The 18430-nt window shown below is 47.4% G+C and overlaps 1 protein-coding gene across 5 annotated transcripts in view; it reads right to left on the bottom strand.

Moving 5' to 3' along the window:
- Window positions 1-18430, bottom strand: part of Fnip2 (folliculin interacting protein 2) — a 72094-nt gene that overhangs the window by 37258 nt on the left and 16406 nt on the right. For 4 of the 5 annotated variants that reach the window (XM_023705759.1, XM_023705758.1, XM_023705761.1 and 1 more), the window contains exons 2-8: window positions 10010-10136; window positions 7259-7387; window positions 5452-5552; window positions 5290-5361; window positions 3510-3610; window positions 3252-3341; window positions 1577-1648 (exon numbers count right to left, since the gene is read on the bottom strand). In XM_023705759.1, the coding sequence (XP_023561527.1) occupies window positions 1577-1648; window positions 3252-3341; window positions 3510-3610; window positions 5290-5361; window positions 5452-5552; window positions 7259-7387; window positions 10010-10136 (692 nt within the window). The remainder of the gene's footprint in view (window positions 1-1576; window positions 1649-3251; window positions 3342-3509; window positions 3611-5289; window positions 5362-5451; window positions 5553-7258; window positions 7388-10009; window positions 10137-18430) is intronic. The other variant, XM_023705760.1, reaches the window with a different exon arrangement.

Raw genomic sequence — 18430 nt, 5'->3', positions numbered from 1 at the left:
TAATCTTCCTAATTTTTCTGTAAATCTAAAACTGTTCTGATGCATAGAATCTATTTTTAAGTTTCCCTGTCCCCCAACTTTAAATAGAAGTTTAAAATCACCAAGATGGCCAGGTGCAGTAGTGCATGCCTGTAATCCCAGCATTTGGGAAGCTGAGGCAGGAGAATTATAATTTCAAAGCCTGCCTGGGCTACATAGTGAATCCGAGATCAGAATGTGCCATACAGTGAGACCCTGACCCAGAACAAGGCAAAAGCAAACCATGAATAAGGTAAAATAATCTTAACTCCTCTACACCTACCTCTACTGCCACTTACTTCTACCGCACAGTTCCTACTGTTCTGGACCTGGGCCTTGGTCTCGCCAAGCTGTAAAGCGCATGCTAAGGAGCAAAAGCTTAGGGAGGGAACCACCAGAGGCACACGCGGAGCTCTTCCGCTACCCTGCCAGGGCCCTGGAGCACAGGTGGGTCTCCGAGCCAGGGATATCAGAGCAGCTCCCAGGCAGGTAGATGGTGTGGAGGCACAGCAAGGGGCAAGACGCCCCGGGGCCGCTCGGCACTGCGGCCCTCAGCTCAGCCAGACCCGGAGGAGAGCAAAGACTGAAGACACCCAAGCCAGGCAGCGGCCCCAGGGTCTCCACTCCTTGTGCACGCCGCCCCCACCCAGTCAGTCCCAAGGCCAGAGCCAGCACCACACATTTCCCACTCTAACCCCACTCGCCCTTCAGCTATCCTGCTTCTTAAAGGGTGAGGAAAAGCAGTTTAAAGAGTCAGAATGCAAGTATCAGAGAGGTTCAGCCCTGCCCAGTATGAACTACTTATACCAATTACAGCATGAAGTGAAGGCACTTCACTTCATAACTGTTTCTGTTGGTATCCGCTCCCTCAAATTGCCTAAATTTTTTCTAGAACAACATAAATTAAACAATGCTACGGCAGGACACAAACTGCGGCCTGAGCACTGGGCTGGGCTGCACAGAGCATCGCGCGCACACAGCTAGAGCTCACACACACGGCACCTGGTCAGCCCCCGCAGCAGCAATGTGACGAAGAGCTGCACTGGCTCCGGCTCCGGCTGCCCCCACGAGACCTGGGCAGTTCTGAGACACGCGCCCCACCCTGAGAGCCACCTGCCCCAGGGCCCTCCCGGGGCGGCGGGGGCTGAGTCCTCGGACATGACGTTCTTCCAGCCACATGCCGGCGGGCGGCACTCAATAGGTCAGCTGGCCGGGACTCACAGGTAACGAGAAGGCCAGCCCGCACGCGGGTGCTAAGTACAAGCTCATTTAGCACGCTTCCACACACTCACGCTTACCTTCCTGCTTGCACCAAGGGACTGTGAAAAGAATACACGTACGGCCGAGGACGCAGCTCAGCAGCGCAAGGTCCTGAGTTCAATTCCCAGTACCAAAAAAAATACACATCTTATCACGGGGAGCTACCATTTCTGACCAAAACATCTTTGCCAAACTTCAAAGAAAAGATTAGAAAAAGCCAAAACGAACATATTTTAACCATAAATAATACATTACATGCTTTTATAGCTCACTGTATTTAGCTAAACTGGTAAAATACCTGATCGAGCAATTCCACTATCCCTGTCTTCATTTTGTCCTCGGCTTGGCATGTCAACCGGGGTGCTGTGTGCTAGATAAAGGTAGGAGGAAAACAAGTTATTAGGCTCTCTAAAGACAGGAAAAATTAAAAACAAATAGTGATTTTTATGAAGTAGGCTATTGTGATTGATGATTGGTTGCCTTATAGTACAGATGAACAAGAAAGCAAAATTAAATATGCAAAAGAAAAAAAAGAAAAGAGGATAGGCTTGGTGGTGCATGCTGTAATCCCACCACTCAGGAGGCTGAGGCAGGAGGATCACTTTCGAGGCCAGCCTGGGTTACAAAGTAAGTTCAAGGTCAGCCTGAACTGCACATCAAGACCATGTCCCCCAAAAACCAAGGGATAATCTCCTTTATCCTACTAGGGCATGTAACATTTTTTGAATGATGTTCAGTTCCTAAAATAACCTACTCAATAAACCATTCAGTTAAAACAGCGAACAAACATTCTCAGATAGATACTTTTATTCGATGTATCTAAATAGTACTGTTTTTTAAAATGCTAGTTTCAGAAATCACCTTAGGGAACAGAAATACTTGAAAACCATTTCATAAATTCAAAAAGTGTTTCTCCATTTATGACCAACTATCTTGGTCAACAAAAAAATACATGTTCATGTTCCAATTTTTCTTCTTCCACTTTTCCACTGCAGCACTATTGTGGAACTACTTAGAAAACTCCTGTGCTGGCATGACTTCTGGAAAACCAGCAAGTACTTCACGCTTCTAGGAATGTTCCAGACTGACCTGAGGTGGAAGGCAGATGAGAGGCTGCTCTAGAAAGATTTACAATGCACAAGCAGCCCCATGCTCTGGCCCTGGCTATTACACTCTCGCTCTGTTCTGAAACATACTTATCTTCACAATTTTAAAGAAAGTATACAAACATGCTATCCTCAGTCTAAGCAGGTGGGAGGGTGTCAGTTCTATTAGGGAATCAGTTAACTCCGGTGCCTGGCATTATTTCAGGCTACAAAGGAGACCTGCATGGAAAACACCACTTGCCATACTAGTAGTCTTAAATGTTAGTAACGAAGAGTCCTATGCTTGTTAATCATGCCAAGACTATTACCAGCACTGAGCAGCCTGAGCTGGTGAGGCCAGTTAAATCTCAGAATACATACCCAGTCACCAAGGTGACTACACCGGTAAAGAACCCAAAAACTGCATTTCAAGTGATTAAATGAGTGTGAGTGTGAGTGTGTGTGTGTGTGTGTGTCAGAGAGGGGGTGGAGTTAGAAAGCTCATCCATGCTCTTACTAGAGTGATGCAGAGATCCATGCAGATAAGGGTGCAAGTGAATAAATGGGTAACACACACCATGGCAAAGGCAAACAATTCAGAGCAGCAGGAGACGCCAGGAAAATCAGAAATCATAATCCCCTTAGAAACATGAAGGGCTCGTTTCAGATCAAATCAGCTTATACTGGGGTATTAGCAGAGGCATTTACAATAAAGGTGTATGGGTGGAATTTTCAAAACTCCAAGAATCTAGCTGCATTTTAAAACTATATTTCTTATCACAAGAGCCCTTTGGGTTTCTAGAGAGGCACAAATAGGTTTTTCCTAAGAACCCGCTGAGGAGTTATTCATGTGTGGGAGTCACCCTGTACTCAGCATTCCACACAAACCTGCAAAGAAAGAAGCACTCCGGGTGAGCCGGAGAGGTCCTCCTTCAGCCGCCCCCAGGAGCAGCTTGCTGCTGCAGGCCTGCAGCAGACCTAGACAGACACACAGAGACCAGACATGGCACACACACAAAAATAGACAGATTAAAGGGAATGTCGAACCAAACCAAACACCACCACACCATGACCTTAAAAAAAAAGCAACACACATTCACAATAGTAGCACTAAGAGAGAAAACCTGTGCGTGTATCTGATTTTACCTAGGTTACTTCCAGTGCGACACGTGCCCAAACTATTCTGGTTTGTGTTTGGTTTTCCCAAATGAGGATCTTGGTTGATGTACTCAAAGCTGTCTTGCAAGCTAAATCCAGAGGGAAGGAAGGAGAAAGAGAAAGGAGAAAAACGTCAAGATACCAATAATGCTATTTTCTATTAGAGATCAAATACGAACAACAGACAGTCATCAGTACCTTTTTTATATAAATAAGTAGTCTCACATCTACAAAGGGAACTGAAGGGGCAACTTTGGAGGAATTTGTTAGGGGAAATAAAAATGTTCTGGACACAATCCAGTCCTTCCTAAAGCACCACACTCCTTGCATTCCATATGCTATAAGGGAACACCAAACGCTGAAGTTTCCCTTCAGTGACCGACGCCTAGAATGCTGCTATCCATCTCTAAATTCTGCTTTAGCAACCAATACCCAAGATGTTGCTATTCATTTCAAAAGTTTTACATAAACCCTCAAAATTAATTTTAACTCTTAATTAACATTTATGAATAATTCGGCCACATTTTTTAGGGAAAAGATATGTCAGAAGTTATGATTCCCAAGAAGTCTGATTTCAAAACTTCTTAGGAGTTAGAATTCACTCATAAAACACATGAAAGGAGCAGATTTTAACAGCGAATTTTTTAACAAGAAAATAAATACCGAGAGTTATGTGGTAATATAGCTTAAGGAAACCAAAATAATTTTTACTTAAATTTGAGCTCAGTATTTTATTGTAAGGGCTTAGTGTGATAAACACTGTTAATCCAAAGGGCCTGAAAATGGGATATCAATTAAGAAATAAAATTACATTCCTAGTGCCTTATGTCATGACAGTCTAGTATTATGTGCTCACATTGTTTTGTTGAAGTATAAGCAAAGACTTATATAGTGGCACCCAAATATACAGAGATGCATGACTTTACTTTCCAGGGATTACAAAAAAAATCCTTCATCTGATCCTTATGAATGCTACTTAAAATACAGCAAGTCTTTCAGTTTATCAAAGTTTAACAAATGTTTTTGTTGATTGATTTTCTTACAAGTATATGAAGTCTTTCTTTCTTTCTTTCTTTTATTTTTGTATTTTTAGGGAAGGGTCTCACTATTAGATTGGACTTATAGTGATCCACCTGGATCCCAGCCTCCCCAGAGCTGGGATTACAGATGTGTGCCACCACACCCAGTCTCAACTGCCGTTTCAGCATGCCCCGGGGACAGGGTAGGCCTGGCAGGCCTGGGGACTGAACCCCGGCCCCTGCACCTGCTTGCAGGTGCTTTAATCCACTGAGCTATTCACTATTTGGCTGGCCCTATATGAAGTATTTCCGCTTAAAAGTTCAAAATCTGTAACACTAAAGGTGGCAAGAGGGGGGCAAGTTAGACACTCCAGAATTGTGTTCTCCTCAGCAGTGTAGGAAGAGTGGACCTCAGCAGCGAGAGCCCAAGCCCAGCTGCCTGCCTGTCAGTGACGAGGAAAGCGGCTCTGGCCCTGATGCCCCTTGGACACACTCAGCCTGGAAGGAATCTGTGTACCCAACCCTTCAGAAATGACGATACAAGGTGTTCTAAAGGTGACACTATTATAAAATAGTGTCAGAGTGCTGACGAGCACCTGAGAAACCGCTGCCAAGTGTCCACTTCTGAGTCCCTGGGGGACTCTGACGCATGCTGCTTCGCATCTCTAAGCATCTCATGACTGAGGAAAGGCTCTACCCAGAAACAAACACACCAGAAGAGCAGGAGGGGTGTGTACATGCACACTTACTTATTTGTGCTTCCAGAGAAGCTGCCCATTCTAGCAGAGAAGACTTTACTGATCATCAGCTGTGGAGGGGAGCTGCAAGACAGGAAGCACGCACACTTCATTAAGGAGTCGGGCTGACCAGTGCCCCTTCTCACAGCCAACAAAGCAGAGGCCTATACTCACCGGATATAGTGTATCTTTAGCGTGGAGCCTTGGTAACTCATGGCGACTGAGCCAAACATCATCTCTCCAAGCATGTTGACATCGGAGGCCGGCCTTGCGTACTACTTGCAAGGAACCGAAGTCAGGTTAGAGCATGAAACCACACCAAGGACAATGCAACAGAAAACTATGGTTATTCATCACTTTTCCAGTTTTATAGATAAAAGTAATTATTTTCTTTTTAAGATTTTTGCTGTGTAATTGAAGCTGGCCTTGAACTCACTTTGTAGCCCAAGATGGCCTCACGCTAATGACAATCGTCCTGCCTCAGCCTCCCCAGTGCTGGGATTATAGGCATGTGCCATCATACCGGTCTACAATTATTTTTTTCTTTTTTTAATTATTTACTTATTTATTTGGTACAGGGTCTTGCTACACAGCTCAGACGCCTCCCCAGTGATGAGATTACAGGGGTGCACCAGTACACCTGGTCTCAGTGGCCAGCAAAGCACGTCAGGGGTTTCACGGCCTGCCTGGCATGTGGTACCGGGATTGAACCCAGGTCCTTGTGCTTGACAAGCAGTCACTTAGGCCACCGAGCTAGCTCCTCAGGCCCTGCAATTATTTCTTAAAACATGATCTAGGCTGATGACTGCCTGAGTTTTTCCTCCAAGATAATACTAATGTTCTTGACTTCTTTATACACATTATGTTCACACAGGATCCAAGCATTTTATCAGCTTTCATTTTTTAAATATTATTATAAACAAAGATTATCACTATATTTATAAAAACATTAAATTATGAAAGCAAAAGGGTAAATTGTTAGCACTAAGAACAGAACCTATGAAGAAATACGGCTCAGTGTTTTTAACTAAATCATTAACAGTGTTGGCAAAAAAAACCCCTGCCAACTGATGCAGTCAGGGGTTTGCGTGAGTCCAAAAGACAACAGATGGTCTAACTGCACTAAAATCTTACAAAAACACGTGACTCTTCCAGCTCCGACCAGTCTGCCTCCTCACCCCTTGGCGTCATCCTGCTTGCCACGAGCTGCACGCCAGCCCCGCGTCTGAGGGCTACCCCGTGCGCCGTGCTGTGGCCGCTCTCGGGGCCACCTCCGTCCTCCCGCAAAGCTGCGGCACCCAGCGGGCGGCAGCCCCGCCGCTGAGTCTCACATGCTGACGACTCCCTGGCCTTGCTCTTCCAGCAACACAGCCAGCGAGACCGCACAAGGGTAAAAATGCTGACTTAATCACTACCTTTCCATAGTCACTATTTATAAATCGCGTTCCCTGTAGCTGGTCGGTGTTTCTGAAGAACCCTAATCCCTATCTCCCACTACCACACACACACACCCCACCCAGGTATAAAAACGCCCTCTTGCTGTGGATTTCTAGCTTCTCGAGATGTCGGCACACACTTGTAGAATCTGAGCTCTTATAATAAAGCCAGAATGTGTGCCTACTATGCTGGATCCGACAAAGGAGAAGAAATTCGAGATAATGTACTTCATTTGCCCTACTTCTTCCTTATTCAGTATGTACTGCGTCCTCAGGTAGCTCACTGCGACCTGATTATAGCTTCATTGAGATGTGAAAGCCGACAGCAAACAGCACCGTCTGCTGCATCAAGACCATGCCGTTAGGGGCCGGGCAGATGGCTCAGTAGAATAAATGCCAAGGACCTGAGTTCAATCCCCAGTTCCGCCAAAAAAAAAAGACCATGCTGTTACGCACCTGTTCCCGTGCCCGAGGACAGCCCTGAGCCCAGGCAAACCGGGACAGCTCACCCCGGCCCATGGACTCTGAGGGCAAGGGCACCTCACCTGGTACTTCGGAAGCGGCTCCTTGGCATGGTGTGAAGACGCCCCAGAGCTGCTGGCGCAGACGTCCGCACCCCCACTGCTGCTTCCTGGACGGCTTCGAGCCGGCACTCTGCTGGGCCCATCTGCTCTCTGGGTTGAGAGGCGGGTGTGGGTAGGGTTAGCAAGCGTATGGGCTCCATCGGCACACTCTGCACCACGACTCCCGCTCACGGTGCTAGAGTCCAAAAGCTTTTCACCTTGCTTCCCCTATAATGACTGAAATCTGGTTTCTGAGTGTCTACAGTATCTGGAAAGGGGGAATGCTGCAGACTGGTATTGAGCAAAAAACGGCGGGTTCTATACTAAGACTTCCTTCACCTCAAATAGTTTGACTTATTAGTTATACTAAGTTTATACTGAAAACCCATCCATGAGAATTGACCTCTGTGTGGTTCTTAAATTTTCTTTTATACCATGTGCAGTCATAATTTATGAAACTGAAAAGGAGAAAGATAACACTCAAATGTTTACCAAACAAATGGAACTCAGAAAACAAAGCTGTTAATTTGGACAAGCTGATTTTGTTTTTGTAACAGGACACCTCTTCCAGTACTCCTGTAACTGTACCAGGAAGGAAAATCATGAGGCTGGAGTTGGGCAAGGTAAAGCCCAAACCCCCAAACAGGAACCTCTGTGAGTCACAAGGCAATGATGCAATGCGGCCTATCCAAAAGGTGTACCCTATGGAGGACCAGGCGAGGCGTGCTCTCCAGAGGAGCCCACTGCTGGTCAGCACAGTAAGACGCAAGCACAGAGAAACCTTACTGATTTTCACCCCAGCAACCTCCACCAAAAACATCACTCCTGGTGGCCGCACCCTAACGTTTCTGTGAGATGCACTTTCTACTCTGAATCTTCTTTGCCTCCCCTCCTCTTTCTTGCTTGTACAGCTTTTGCTTGGAAAACCATGGACCAATGGCAGCTCATCTACTCTTCAGTGTGCCGGTCACACTGCTGGTCTACAGCCATGCATGTGCCTGGGGGCGGGGCTGAAAAGGAACACATACAATGTGACAGGCACTCTGGTAAGGATAGCACTCGGAGTTCAAAGTCACTCCAGTTAACCCTGACACAGAGCAGTCCCTCAACACCCTCTCTAGATTGAGTTGTTACTTAATTCCACTTAAGCAGAAGCACAGCCCCTGAGAGGGCCTCAGATGACAGGAAGTCTCACCCACCTCACCTAGCACCCCTCAGGCTGCAGCCAGCACGGGCACACACTGAGCAGGCAGACTCTAGGTGCAGCAGCACAGGGTCCTGCATGGCATGGGAAGCATCAACTGGGCTCTACTGCAGTCTCGGGCATGCCACCCATGTCCTCGAGTCTAAGCTCTTTGATTAAATGAGCGTTTCTAAGATAGCCCATGTTTCAGATTCCAGAGGTACCACTGTTTGGTACACCCCAACTGCAGCTCTTTCGAAAATCCTTGAGGTGCCAGGCATGGTGGCTCATGACTATAGCTCCAGCACTGGATGCTGAGGTAGGAGGACTACTGTAAATTCCCGGCCAGCTGGGGCTATGTAGGAAGCTCAAGTTCAGCCTGAATTGCACAGTGAAACCCTGTCTTGAATAACAAAAAATAAAAACAAACAAAAACTCCAGTGAGGGCATTTTGCCCACCACCATTAGCAGCCCTGAGCATGGGATGGTGCTCAAGTGAGCCCCCTGTGCCAGGCACTCGGGGAGCTCAGGCAACACCGCGGCCTGGCCACCAAGCAAAGGGTTATGTGCTGCTCACCGGACTTTTGATCCCAATCTCCCCTCAAAGCCCGCAGTGGCTCACCTCAGAGGCCTGTAGCTCTGTCCTCCAGCTGCCCAGTGAGCTCAACAACCACTGTAAGGATTAGCTAGCTACCTGGCAGAAGCCACCCAGCACTGGCCGTCACCCAGGTCAGCTGCCTCCAACCACATCCGTCCCTCCTCAGAAATGATCCCAATGAAAAGAGAAATAGCCTCTTGCCCCACGGGAAGGAGCTCTGAACAGGAACAGAATAAGGACAAGCGGTACGTCTAACTTGTAAGCATCCGGACAGCACTGCTAAGCGAGGCGGTCTAACACGGACACCTGAGGAGCAATCTGCCAGCGCCTTCTCTCAGACATGTTACCTTGCTGCTTCTGCTCTGCCTCCACTCTACACACTCCGGGTCCCTTGCCCACCACCCTCCCCACCCCCAAGGGACAAGAATAGATGCTTCCTCAGTTGGTCAGTGCTGAGAAGAGAAGACAGCCTTTCAAGACGACAATTTCTGTCGACATAGTCAAGCTTATGAGAGGAATGTAAATTTTCCTTAACATGATGTTATATGTGCTTTTGATTACCTACAAGAAACACGGGCCAAAATGATAAATTAACTTTCCTTCAGGTGAACAGTTTAGTTGCTTTATCAAGTTTAAAGCTATTTTCTTACCCCACTGGATGCACACATTTGGCTCCAAAATCCTCCTGGATCCCAGCTGACCCACAAACTTCCCTCTAGGAGTACTTATAGCCCACAGCCAGCACCTACACTATTCTTCACCAACAGTTCCCCTGGTTCATAAGTGGGCACAACATGCCTGTTGTGTGTGCCAAGAGGGTGGCTGACTTTTTTTCTAAACCATGGTGGACTCCAGTACAGCTCAAGGAAGGACTGCAGGTTAGTAAGGGACTGATCCAAGAGATGGTGAAAAGGACAAATGGAAAAAGGGGAAGCAAATCAGTGCATCATACCTGGGCAGCCACCTCTTCAATCTTCTGAACAGCTTTAGAATCAAACAAGACTTGTCTGCCCCTCCTCTCGCAGTCCTGGTAAACTATCAGGCGAATCTCACTCAGGTCCAGCTCTGAACAGGACCAACTGCAAATTTTAAAAGGGAGACACAAGTTCAGCTACTCGAAATGCCTGGTGTACTCGTGAGTACTCAGTGCCCTGGCCAGTGCGCTATGCATGCCAGTGGGCACTGCTGTGCCCAGACAGCACAGCCCTAGGACCCAGGGCAGTAGGTCAGTCTGCTGCAGAAGGCCCCACATGTGGACACCAAGGGGGTACCCCGTACCAGCTCTTGTGGCTGAGGCGGGGAGGCTGTTTCCGATAATGAACCACCAAAGGAAGTTTCTCCTTCCAAAGCTACTCTGGGCACCGATGACAGCTGGAAATCACAAGGACAGGCAAAGATAGGGAAGGGTGCCTGGGGCTCTGGGGACAACACCTCAGAGTCGGGGGGGGGGCTAGGGAGGGGTGCCTGGGCTCTGGGGACAACACCTCAGAGTCGGGGGGGGGGGGCCCTGAACCTCAGCATGACTGGGCAAAACCACCTGGAGCAAGCCAGCAGTGCCTATGGCTGTCCCCATCACACACAGGCCATATCTTGAGGGCTACTACCCCCAAATGTATTATCTTGTTCGATAACATTTGCTCTGATGCAGAGGGCTCAAAGTCCGCAGCCATCACTGTTCAGTCTCTAAACTGCTGCTGACAGTATCTGGCAAGAAGTGCAGCATAGTTTATTTTTTTTTATTTTTTTTTTAGGTAGAATTTCACTAGACAGTTCAGGCTGGCCTTGAACTCACTATGTAGCCCAGGCTGGTCTTGAACTTACAGCAATCCTCCTGCTTTGGCCTCTCAAATGCTGGGATTACAAGTGTGTGTCACCAAGCCTGGTGCATAGCTTATTCATAAGTAAACCACAAGCTATGGGGCTAGAGCTCCTCTGAAGAAAACACATGCTCATTCTTAAGTAATGACTGACATCCGAATAAAAAAACTACAGGAAAAGTGAGCACTCCTTATGAATCAAACCCAGCACTCACAGCCGCCCAGACAGACACCCTGGGCCAGACCTCCTCATGGAGGTTGTGGTTCCGTGAGGAATACGAGGCAAGTAATCACATGTCTACATATAACTGTAGATTGTTAAAGTGTAAGAAGGAAAAGAAAAGGCTGTGAAAGACCTCCAATTTCCATATTTAAGGGGGAGGAAGGAAGGCAGAGCAGTCCCTGAGGGCTGAAAGTGACATTTAAACATAGACCTGAAGAAGTGAAGGAGAGAAAGTACACAGAGAACACCCTGAGAAGACAAAGGGCCAGGGAAGATGTAAGACTGCAGCAGCAGGCAACAAAACACAACCCAAGGAAAGGTGGCCAGAAGGCATGCAGGCAGGGGCGGCCCGCCAAGGGGAGCACGCAGCTGAGCAGATCCCACCCCGTCTCCGTCTCCGTCTCTGCATCCGAACGTGCAGTCTGGCCGCCCTACCGAAAGCGGGGCTGGGACTAACACCAGAAGCACAAAGGCTGCAGAGGATGGGGAATAAAGGTCCAGGCCCGGGAGAGAGCAGTGGGCAAGCACAGAGGTGCGCTCGGGAGGCAGAACTGAGGGGGTGCGAGCCTGGGACAGCTGCGGGAAGGGGGCATGGAGGGTTCTGGAGGGGCTACGGTGGACAGATGGATGGACCTGTGCAGCAAACTCTACAAGTAGGACACTGGGCAACTGAAGCAGACACACTGACTCGATCCACAGGCTCGGCCCTTTCTGCATCAGTGCGGAGCGCACAGTGATGCTGACCTCGGAGCTGCTGCATGCGCCAAGTAAGATACATGAGCTCCGGGCGCTCCACAACAGGAATCCCCACCACAGAGCTCTGTGAGTGCCACGAATTTTAAAGAAAAGTGACAGAGCCTGGAACTCAACCACAAGCTTTGTATTTTTTATCCTTTCCTTTTTCTGACAATGGCAGTTAACACTGAACATCTTTGAACATAGCAGATCTATTTTTGAAATCCCAGCAGCAAAGAATACAGAGCTCTGGCTGCACCTTCCACCACCTGTGCTGCAAGTTATGCCCAGCACCCTGTCCTCCTTGTTCTGGCGATGGCAAGGCCAGCTCATTCTGGACATGTCTTTCCTTTCAAACGTGGCTGTGGTCTAGGTGTAGCCAGTGAGACGCAGCCTCATGACCCAGAGGAGCTGGCAACCAGCTCCAAACTCAGTGGCTCGGCTAGGAAAGGCGGCCCTGGCACTGCTGGAGGTTACCTCCACCTCACGAGGCGAGCACCTGCCTGGAGTGAAGTCAATGCCAGGCAGCAGAGGTGAGCAATTGAATGAGGCAGATTCTGGCTGGCATGTGAAACCAGCTGCTCCTGCGTTAGCACCCCACCTGACAAACAAAGGTGAGGATGGCGACCCACACAACTAAATTTGAAAGTTACATGAGATCATTAAAACACTCTCTAAAACTATTCATTAAAACATAGTATGAATCAGGTGTGGTGGCACATGCCTGTAATCCCAGCACTTTGGGGGGCTGAGGCAGGAGGATTATAAATTGGAACTCAACCTTGGTAATTTAGCAAAATCATATCTCAAAATAAAAAAATTTTAAAAAGGCTGAGAATACAGCTTAGTGTGCAGGCCTTGGGTTCAACCTCTAATTCCCTCAACAAAAACAAAAAAGAAGAAAATGTCCCAAGGGCTGGAGGGCCTGTCTGGCTCACATGCAGCCCTCGGTTCAACCTCAGCCCAAAAAGAAAACAGCTGACACTGCTGCGCGGACCAGGCAAGCACTTACCGGCAATGGCTCTACATTTTCTTGTTCCAACTATTTTTGCTCTAGTAATTATATTTTGCAAAAATGGCATTCTAATTTACAAAGCAAGTTATTCTGTCCTTATAAGAAAGAACACTGACTCAAATATAAAAGTAAAAACAGCCTGTTTATCAGAGTTCAAATGTAATAATGATCATAACACCTTATTAAATGGCCCATTTTTTCCAAATTAAAAACAGATATAAATAAAAGACACAGGAAGGTAAAGTATGCATGTCAGTTGTTTCATTTTTTTTAGCCAAAATTTCTAAAAAGCACTTTATGAAATGTGAAGAAAATTCTTTTCTCACACGTGAGCATCATCTTTACTCTGAAGATCCTGCTGCTCCTGTTCACATTCACCACCTCTAACATGGCACAGAAAAGCAGTTAGCAACAAGGAAGAAAGAGAGGCCGAGCAAAGGCCATGCAGTGAGTACTGGGAAGGAGCCAGGCCTCAGACCGCCTCAGTTTGCCCTCCCTAGTTTCACAGCCTTAGAGAATTCTCCTCAACAACTTTTGCATGGCCTGCTGTGAAGACAAAGGAGATAATGTGGAGAAATTCCCAGCAAACTGCAGGTCTTCTCCATACCACCTTGCTGCACATGGCTTGGGCTGTTAGCAGCCACACAGCAAGCCTGCTTTCGCTCACGGTGAGCACAGACCAAGGTTCCACAGGGCACTGCTGAGGGGAACTCCGCAAGACTCAGAGGGGCAGGAAAAGTAAGCCATAGCTTTGCCTTGGACTATCTCAGTATTTCAGGCAAATGTATTTTACAGACAACCTGCTCATTTCTCTGCTTTGGCTAAGAGTAAGAAGAGACCACCACAGCTGGCATCAGGGCTCAAAGCATCACCTGTCCACTGTCTGACTTCAGACACAAAGAAACAGCATGGCCTGCCCTTCCTTACTGTAAGATTTTAACAAAACATATAAACCCTCTTGGGCTTTAAAATTCTGCAATGCTAAAATATGCTCAGTAATAATTGAAACTAGGCCTTATTTCTGGAGCTATTCATCAAGAGCAGGAAGCGAGTAGCCAAAGTCTGAATTATTCCCATGAAAGGTGGAAAACAATATGTTAAATATCTGAAGTATAGAAAACAGAATTTGTTTAAAATACAGATGACTATGTACTATGGTTTGAGGGAGCGACCTAACAGGTATGATCGTGTCTTAGCACTCCCAACTTGTTTGTGCTGCTGCATGTTTGCAGTGTATGACTATATTCACCTGGGGAACTGGAACGACCCAGGCTGAATCCCACACCTGCAAGCCTGAGCTCTCTGCACTAAGGCCCTGCGCAGCTCACCACGTTGAGATGAGCTCACACTGACCCAGGGTGGGCGCCAGCCTAACGAACGCTGTCTGGAGAAGAATGACATCTGGACAGCAACACAGGCGGCAAGTGAGCAGGGAGTCACTGCAGCACAAGGAGGCAAATGACATGCTACTGAAGTCTCGGGTGTGAAGACGCACATGGCCAGCACTGGCGAGACAGTTCAGGTCTCCTTCTCGGGGGCTTTAATGCCACACCAACAAACATATGTTCAGTTTTAGAAGCAGCAGTGTACGAATGACAAATTTTCAAGAAAGAAAATGACATGATCTCAGACTTTAGGAAAAGGTCTTAAGAGGTATGAGAAGACTCCATTCAGGGCAAATGCAGAGGCAACACTTTCTTGCATGGCCAAGGTTTCAAGGAAGAAGGGCCAGTGAGGCATGAAGGATGCGCTGAACAATGGTCCTCCGAGACTGCTTCTTGCGCTTTCATCAGACTTTGGCAAAAATCAGTAAACAAGTGGGTATGAGTAGGCCCTTGTTGAAAAACACAACATGCTCCCAACTTGGTCTCATACAAGGAAGCAATCCTATACTCAAACCGGGTGACGTGCTTAAAAGGCAGTCTTATGATCCAAGAACGTAAATGTTTAAAGAAGATATGCTAGGGAACTTTATGGCCCACGAGAAGTTCGAGGAAGAGAAAAACAAACAGCAGTGATGATGAAGCTGGTAAGTACCACCCCTTCTTAGCTAGCTCCTGGCTGCTTCTAGAGCAGGGACAGTGCAGTGAACAGGTCACAGCCCTGCTCCCATGAAACCTGCTCAAGTCAGGATGACTCCTCCACTCCTAAACCCTGCCGTACATTGCCAAACTTCACCACTTCACTACTCTCTCTCAATAAAAATTTTCAAATACAGAAATCTCTGAAAAACTTTTCCCAGGAGTAGTGAGACATGAATGATCACAACCCGAAGGAAAAAAAGACAGCAAGAAAAACACCAGGAAGGACTGGGCAGAAGAAAAGGGAAAATTAAGTTTAAGATAGCAATCAGGGTTTATCCAGTGAACACAAAATATACTTTATTTCCCCTTTAATAAAAGCTATTTCAAGAAAAAACCATGTAAACAGATAGCAGTAACAGGCTGGGAATTTATTCTTTGCTAGGTTAGTACTCTCAGAAAGACAGCTAACAGAAAAAGCAGTTTATACATTGGTCAACTATTTTGTATTTACAAGAACTGCCTAGTGGGCTTCCACAGGAATTCAAAACAGCTCACCACCGAGCTGGTGTCCCGTAGCGAAGTGTAGCGAAAAAGGCTTAGCCAGTCCTCATCAGCAGCTTTAATATGCACTGCCAACTTCAGGGTGCCAGTGTGCGAACTTCTCCATTACAAGTATCCTACTGCTATCTAGACATTGACTGCAATTTTCCTGTCTTTAAGAAAGTAGGTAATATGTGAATCCTTTATTCCTATTATTAAAAACAAAAGGCAGAATGAGCAAACCCAGGACAGCTGTGAGCTGGTGCACAGAATACGCAGCCCAAGTCTGAAGGCAGCTCCCTGCATCTGTCCTCGACACACTTGAGCATGTGGCTCCCTCAGGCACCATGAGAGACCCTGGCGCAGAAGTGAACCACACGGGCCAAGGCAGGTGTCAGGATGGTGACAGGGGACCTAGCAAGGAGGTAGGTCCATACAGCGGTGGCTGGGCATAGATGCAAGCCAGGGAAAAACACTTGGGTCATGGTAGGTCAATCCTCAGCATCGTGACAAGAGCTTTGATTCAGGTTCTTCCAACCCAAAGGACTAATCAAGAGCATGCCAGCGGACATGGGCGAGCACACCTGTGATTACAGTACTTGGGAGGCTGAGGCAGGAGGAGCCTTGCAAGTCTGAGACCAGCCTGGCCTACAAACTGAGCTCAAGGCCAGCCTGAGCTACATAGCGAGACCCTATCTCTAAAAGACAGACACAGACAGACCAAAGTAAATTCTAGTCCTGAGCTTTCCCACCATGTGTCTGCCTTTTATCTATATCACAAGTTTGAAAAGAAAAAAAAAAGTATGCAAGCACTTTTACTTTCATAAGGCATAAGTCAAAGGTCAATTCAGATAACCAGATCCTCCACCTGAGATCCTTAGGTCAAACAATTCTAAGTTCATTTTTTTATTCTACAAAGATGCTTATAGTACATATTATGTAATGCCTCCTCAGAGTCTGAGAAGTAATCAAACCCCAAAACCAAATAAATACTTCACCAGGCCCAGGTACGAATATTTATTCTAAGTGGATTAGAGACTATAAATAGTCTCCTACCAGTTCAGAATCCTGCTGAGAGGTTTTCAAGACATTTCGGGTTCAGGAACTAGGGACCAGAGGACCTCTGGCCAATACACCGGCTACTGTGCCTGCAGAGGGGCCAAGGACGGGGCCGCCGGCCCTGCAGCGCTTCTCACCTTCCTCCAATGATGCCTGACAGGGCCGCTCACAGCTGAAGTGCACACAGGTACATGTGAGTTTGCTTCCCTCCCCCACTGAAACCGTGTTACTAATGGTAGCAAAGATCACCAGCTACAGCTGTGTAGCTCTATATATGATGTTTCCCACAGCAGTGGCAAAAGACTATCATGAGTCACAACACAGTCTGAGAGTTGGGCACTGTAAACAGGAAACTACACAGTGCAGAAGATGCCAATTTCTTCCTTCTTTTTTGAGCTCAGGGTCACTTGAAATAAAACTCTAAAAAAGGCAAGGTCTGTGTGTGGCACTCAGCACAACTACCAACACCTCTGCCCTGGGCTACCATGGGCAGACCCACAGCAGAGGACACCAGGTGTCTGAACACCATGACACCAAACTGTCCTCCACCACTCCATGTAGGCGGGCCTTGCCTCCTTATGATCTGATGTAGGGGGCCACAGGCATCCCCAAGGCTGGCCCATCCAGTCTGCCACACTACGAGCCTGCTGCACACTAAACATACCTCAAGCAAGGTCTAGGAGGAAGGCAACCTTACCAACGAATGCACACTGCTGCCTGGCCCACTCAGCCCTCTGCACAGATGCTCTGCTGTGACAGGCGCGCTTTTTCATCAGCAACAAAATTAGTGGAAGGCGATAACAAAGTCAGAAGGAGAAAAGTACAAGTTCTTATGAGAGACACGAGTGGGTCACCCTGTGCAACATACGCTGCCCGTGTCTATTTTTCCAGATTGTGTTACTGTGTTATTCAGTTTCTTTCCTTTCTCCCCTTTAAAAACTCAAAATCTCTGTATATGGCCATTTCCCAAAAATGGCTCCCTTATTTCTAAAATGAGCATTAATCATTCTTCTCTACTGCCAGTAAAGTAGAAACTACCTGCACTTAGAAGAACTTCTCTCCTCTTCTCTTCTATTTCCACGGGTTCATTCACTCAGTATTCACCGAGGTAGCTGAAACCTGAGGCAGGGGTGAACTCCTCCAGGAAAACCGCCTTAGTGAATTTAAAGCATTCCCATTCCATCTTTGAATTCGAAATGTGGCCTTACACAACATTTACTGAGGCGTCTTCTCACACGCATGTGCCACATCTTCCCGTCCTTCTGCAGTCCTGTCTGCCCCAAGGAAAGCACAGCTCCCGATGGGCAGGACAGCTTGCACTACGCCCACCTATAGTCCTCGGTTTGTCCTTGCTGCTCCAGTACCATCCCCGACAAACACCCCCCACACACACACTCAACAGCGCCCCTTTACTGCAGAACTCCCTAGAGACCATGCAGAGGGCAGCTCAGCTTGAGGAGGTAGGGCACGGAGGCGGGGCCCAGGTGCTCCCTGAGCTGAGCCGCAGCACAGCTGGCCTCTCAGGGTCTGCATCATGGAATCTGTTTTACAGAGTCAGAAGACTCCAGCAGGCTTTGCCTGGTGAGCCACAAAGTCAGGACTCCAATGTCTCCAGGCTCTGAGACCTCAAAGGCCAGGACACACCCTGTCCTCCCTGCTGAAGTGTACACGTGCCCTAGTGGAAAAATTAAAACGCTAGTGGCATAATGTTAAGATAAAAGCAAAACACAGAATTATATGCACAGTTTGATATTAATTACTAAAAATCTGTATCTAAATATGTATACTAAGGACTTTTTAAAACTTCACAAAGTTAAAAAAAAAAACAACCCTTCTCAACTTTGGGGGCTTGCCAGTTAGCTCAGTTGTTGAAGCGCCTGCATGGGCAAGCCCAATCAGGCGCGGGGGACCAAGGGTTGATCTCCAGCTCTACATGCCACACCAGACCCTCCCTTACGGC

The sequence above is a fragment of the Octodon degus genome, unplaced genomic scaffold (assembly GCF_000260255.1).
Source record: "Octodon degus isolate 3935 unplaced genomic scaffold, OctDeg1.0 scaffold00228, whole genome shotgun sequence".
Taxonomy (NCBI): domain Eukaryota; kingdom Metazoa; phylum Chordata; class Mammalia; order Rodentia; family Octodontidae; genus Octodon; species Octodon degus.
This window is presented reverse-complemented; position numbering and strand designations above follow the sequence as displayed.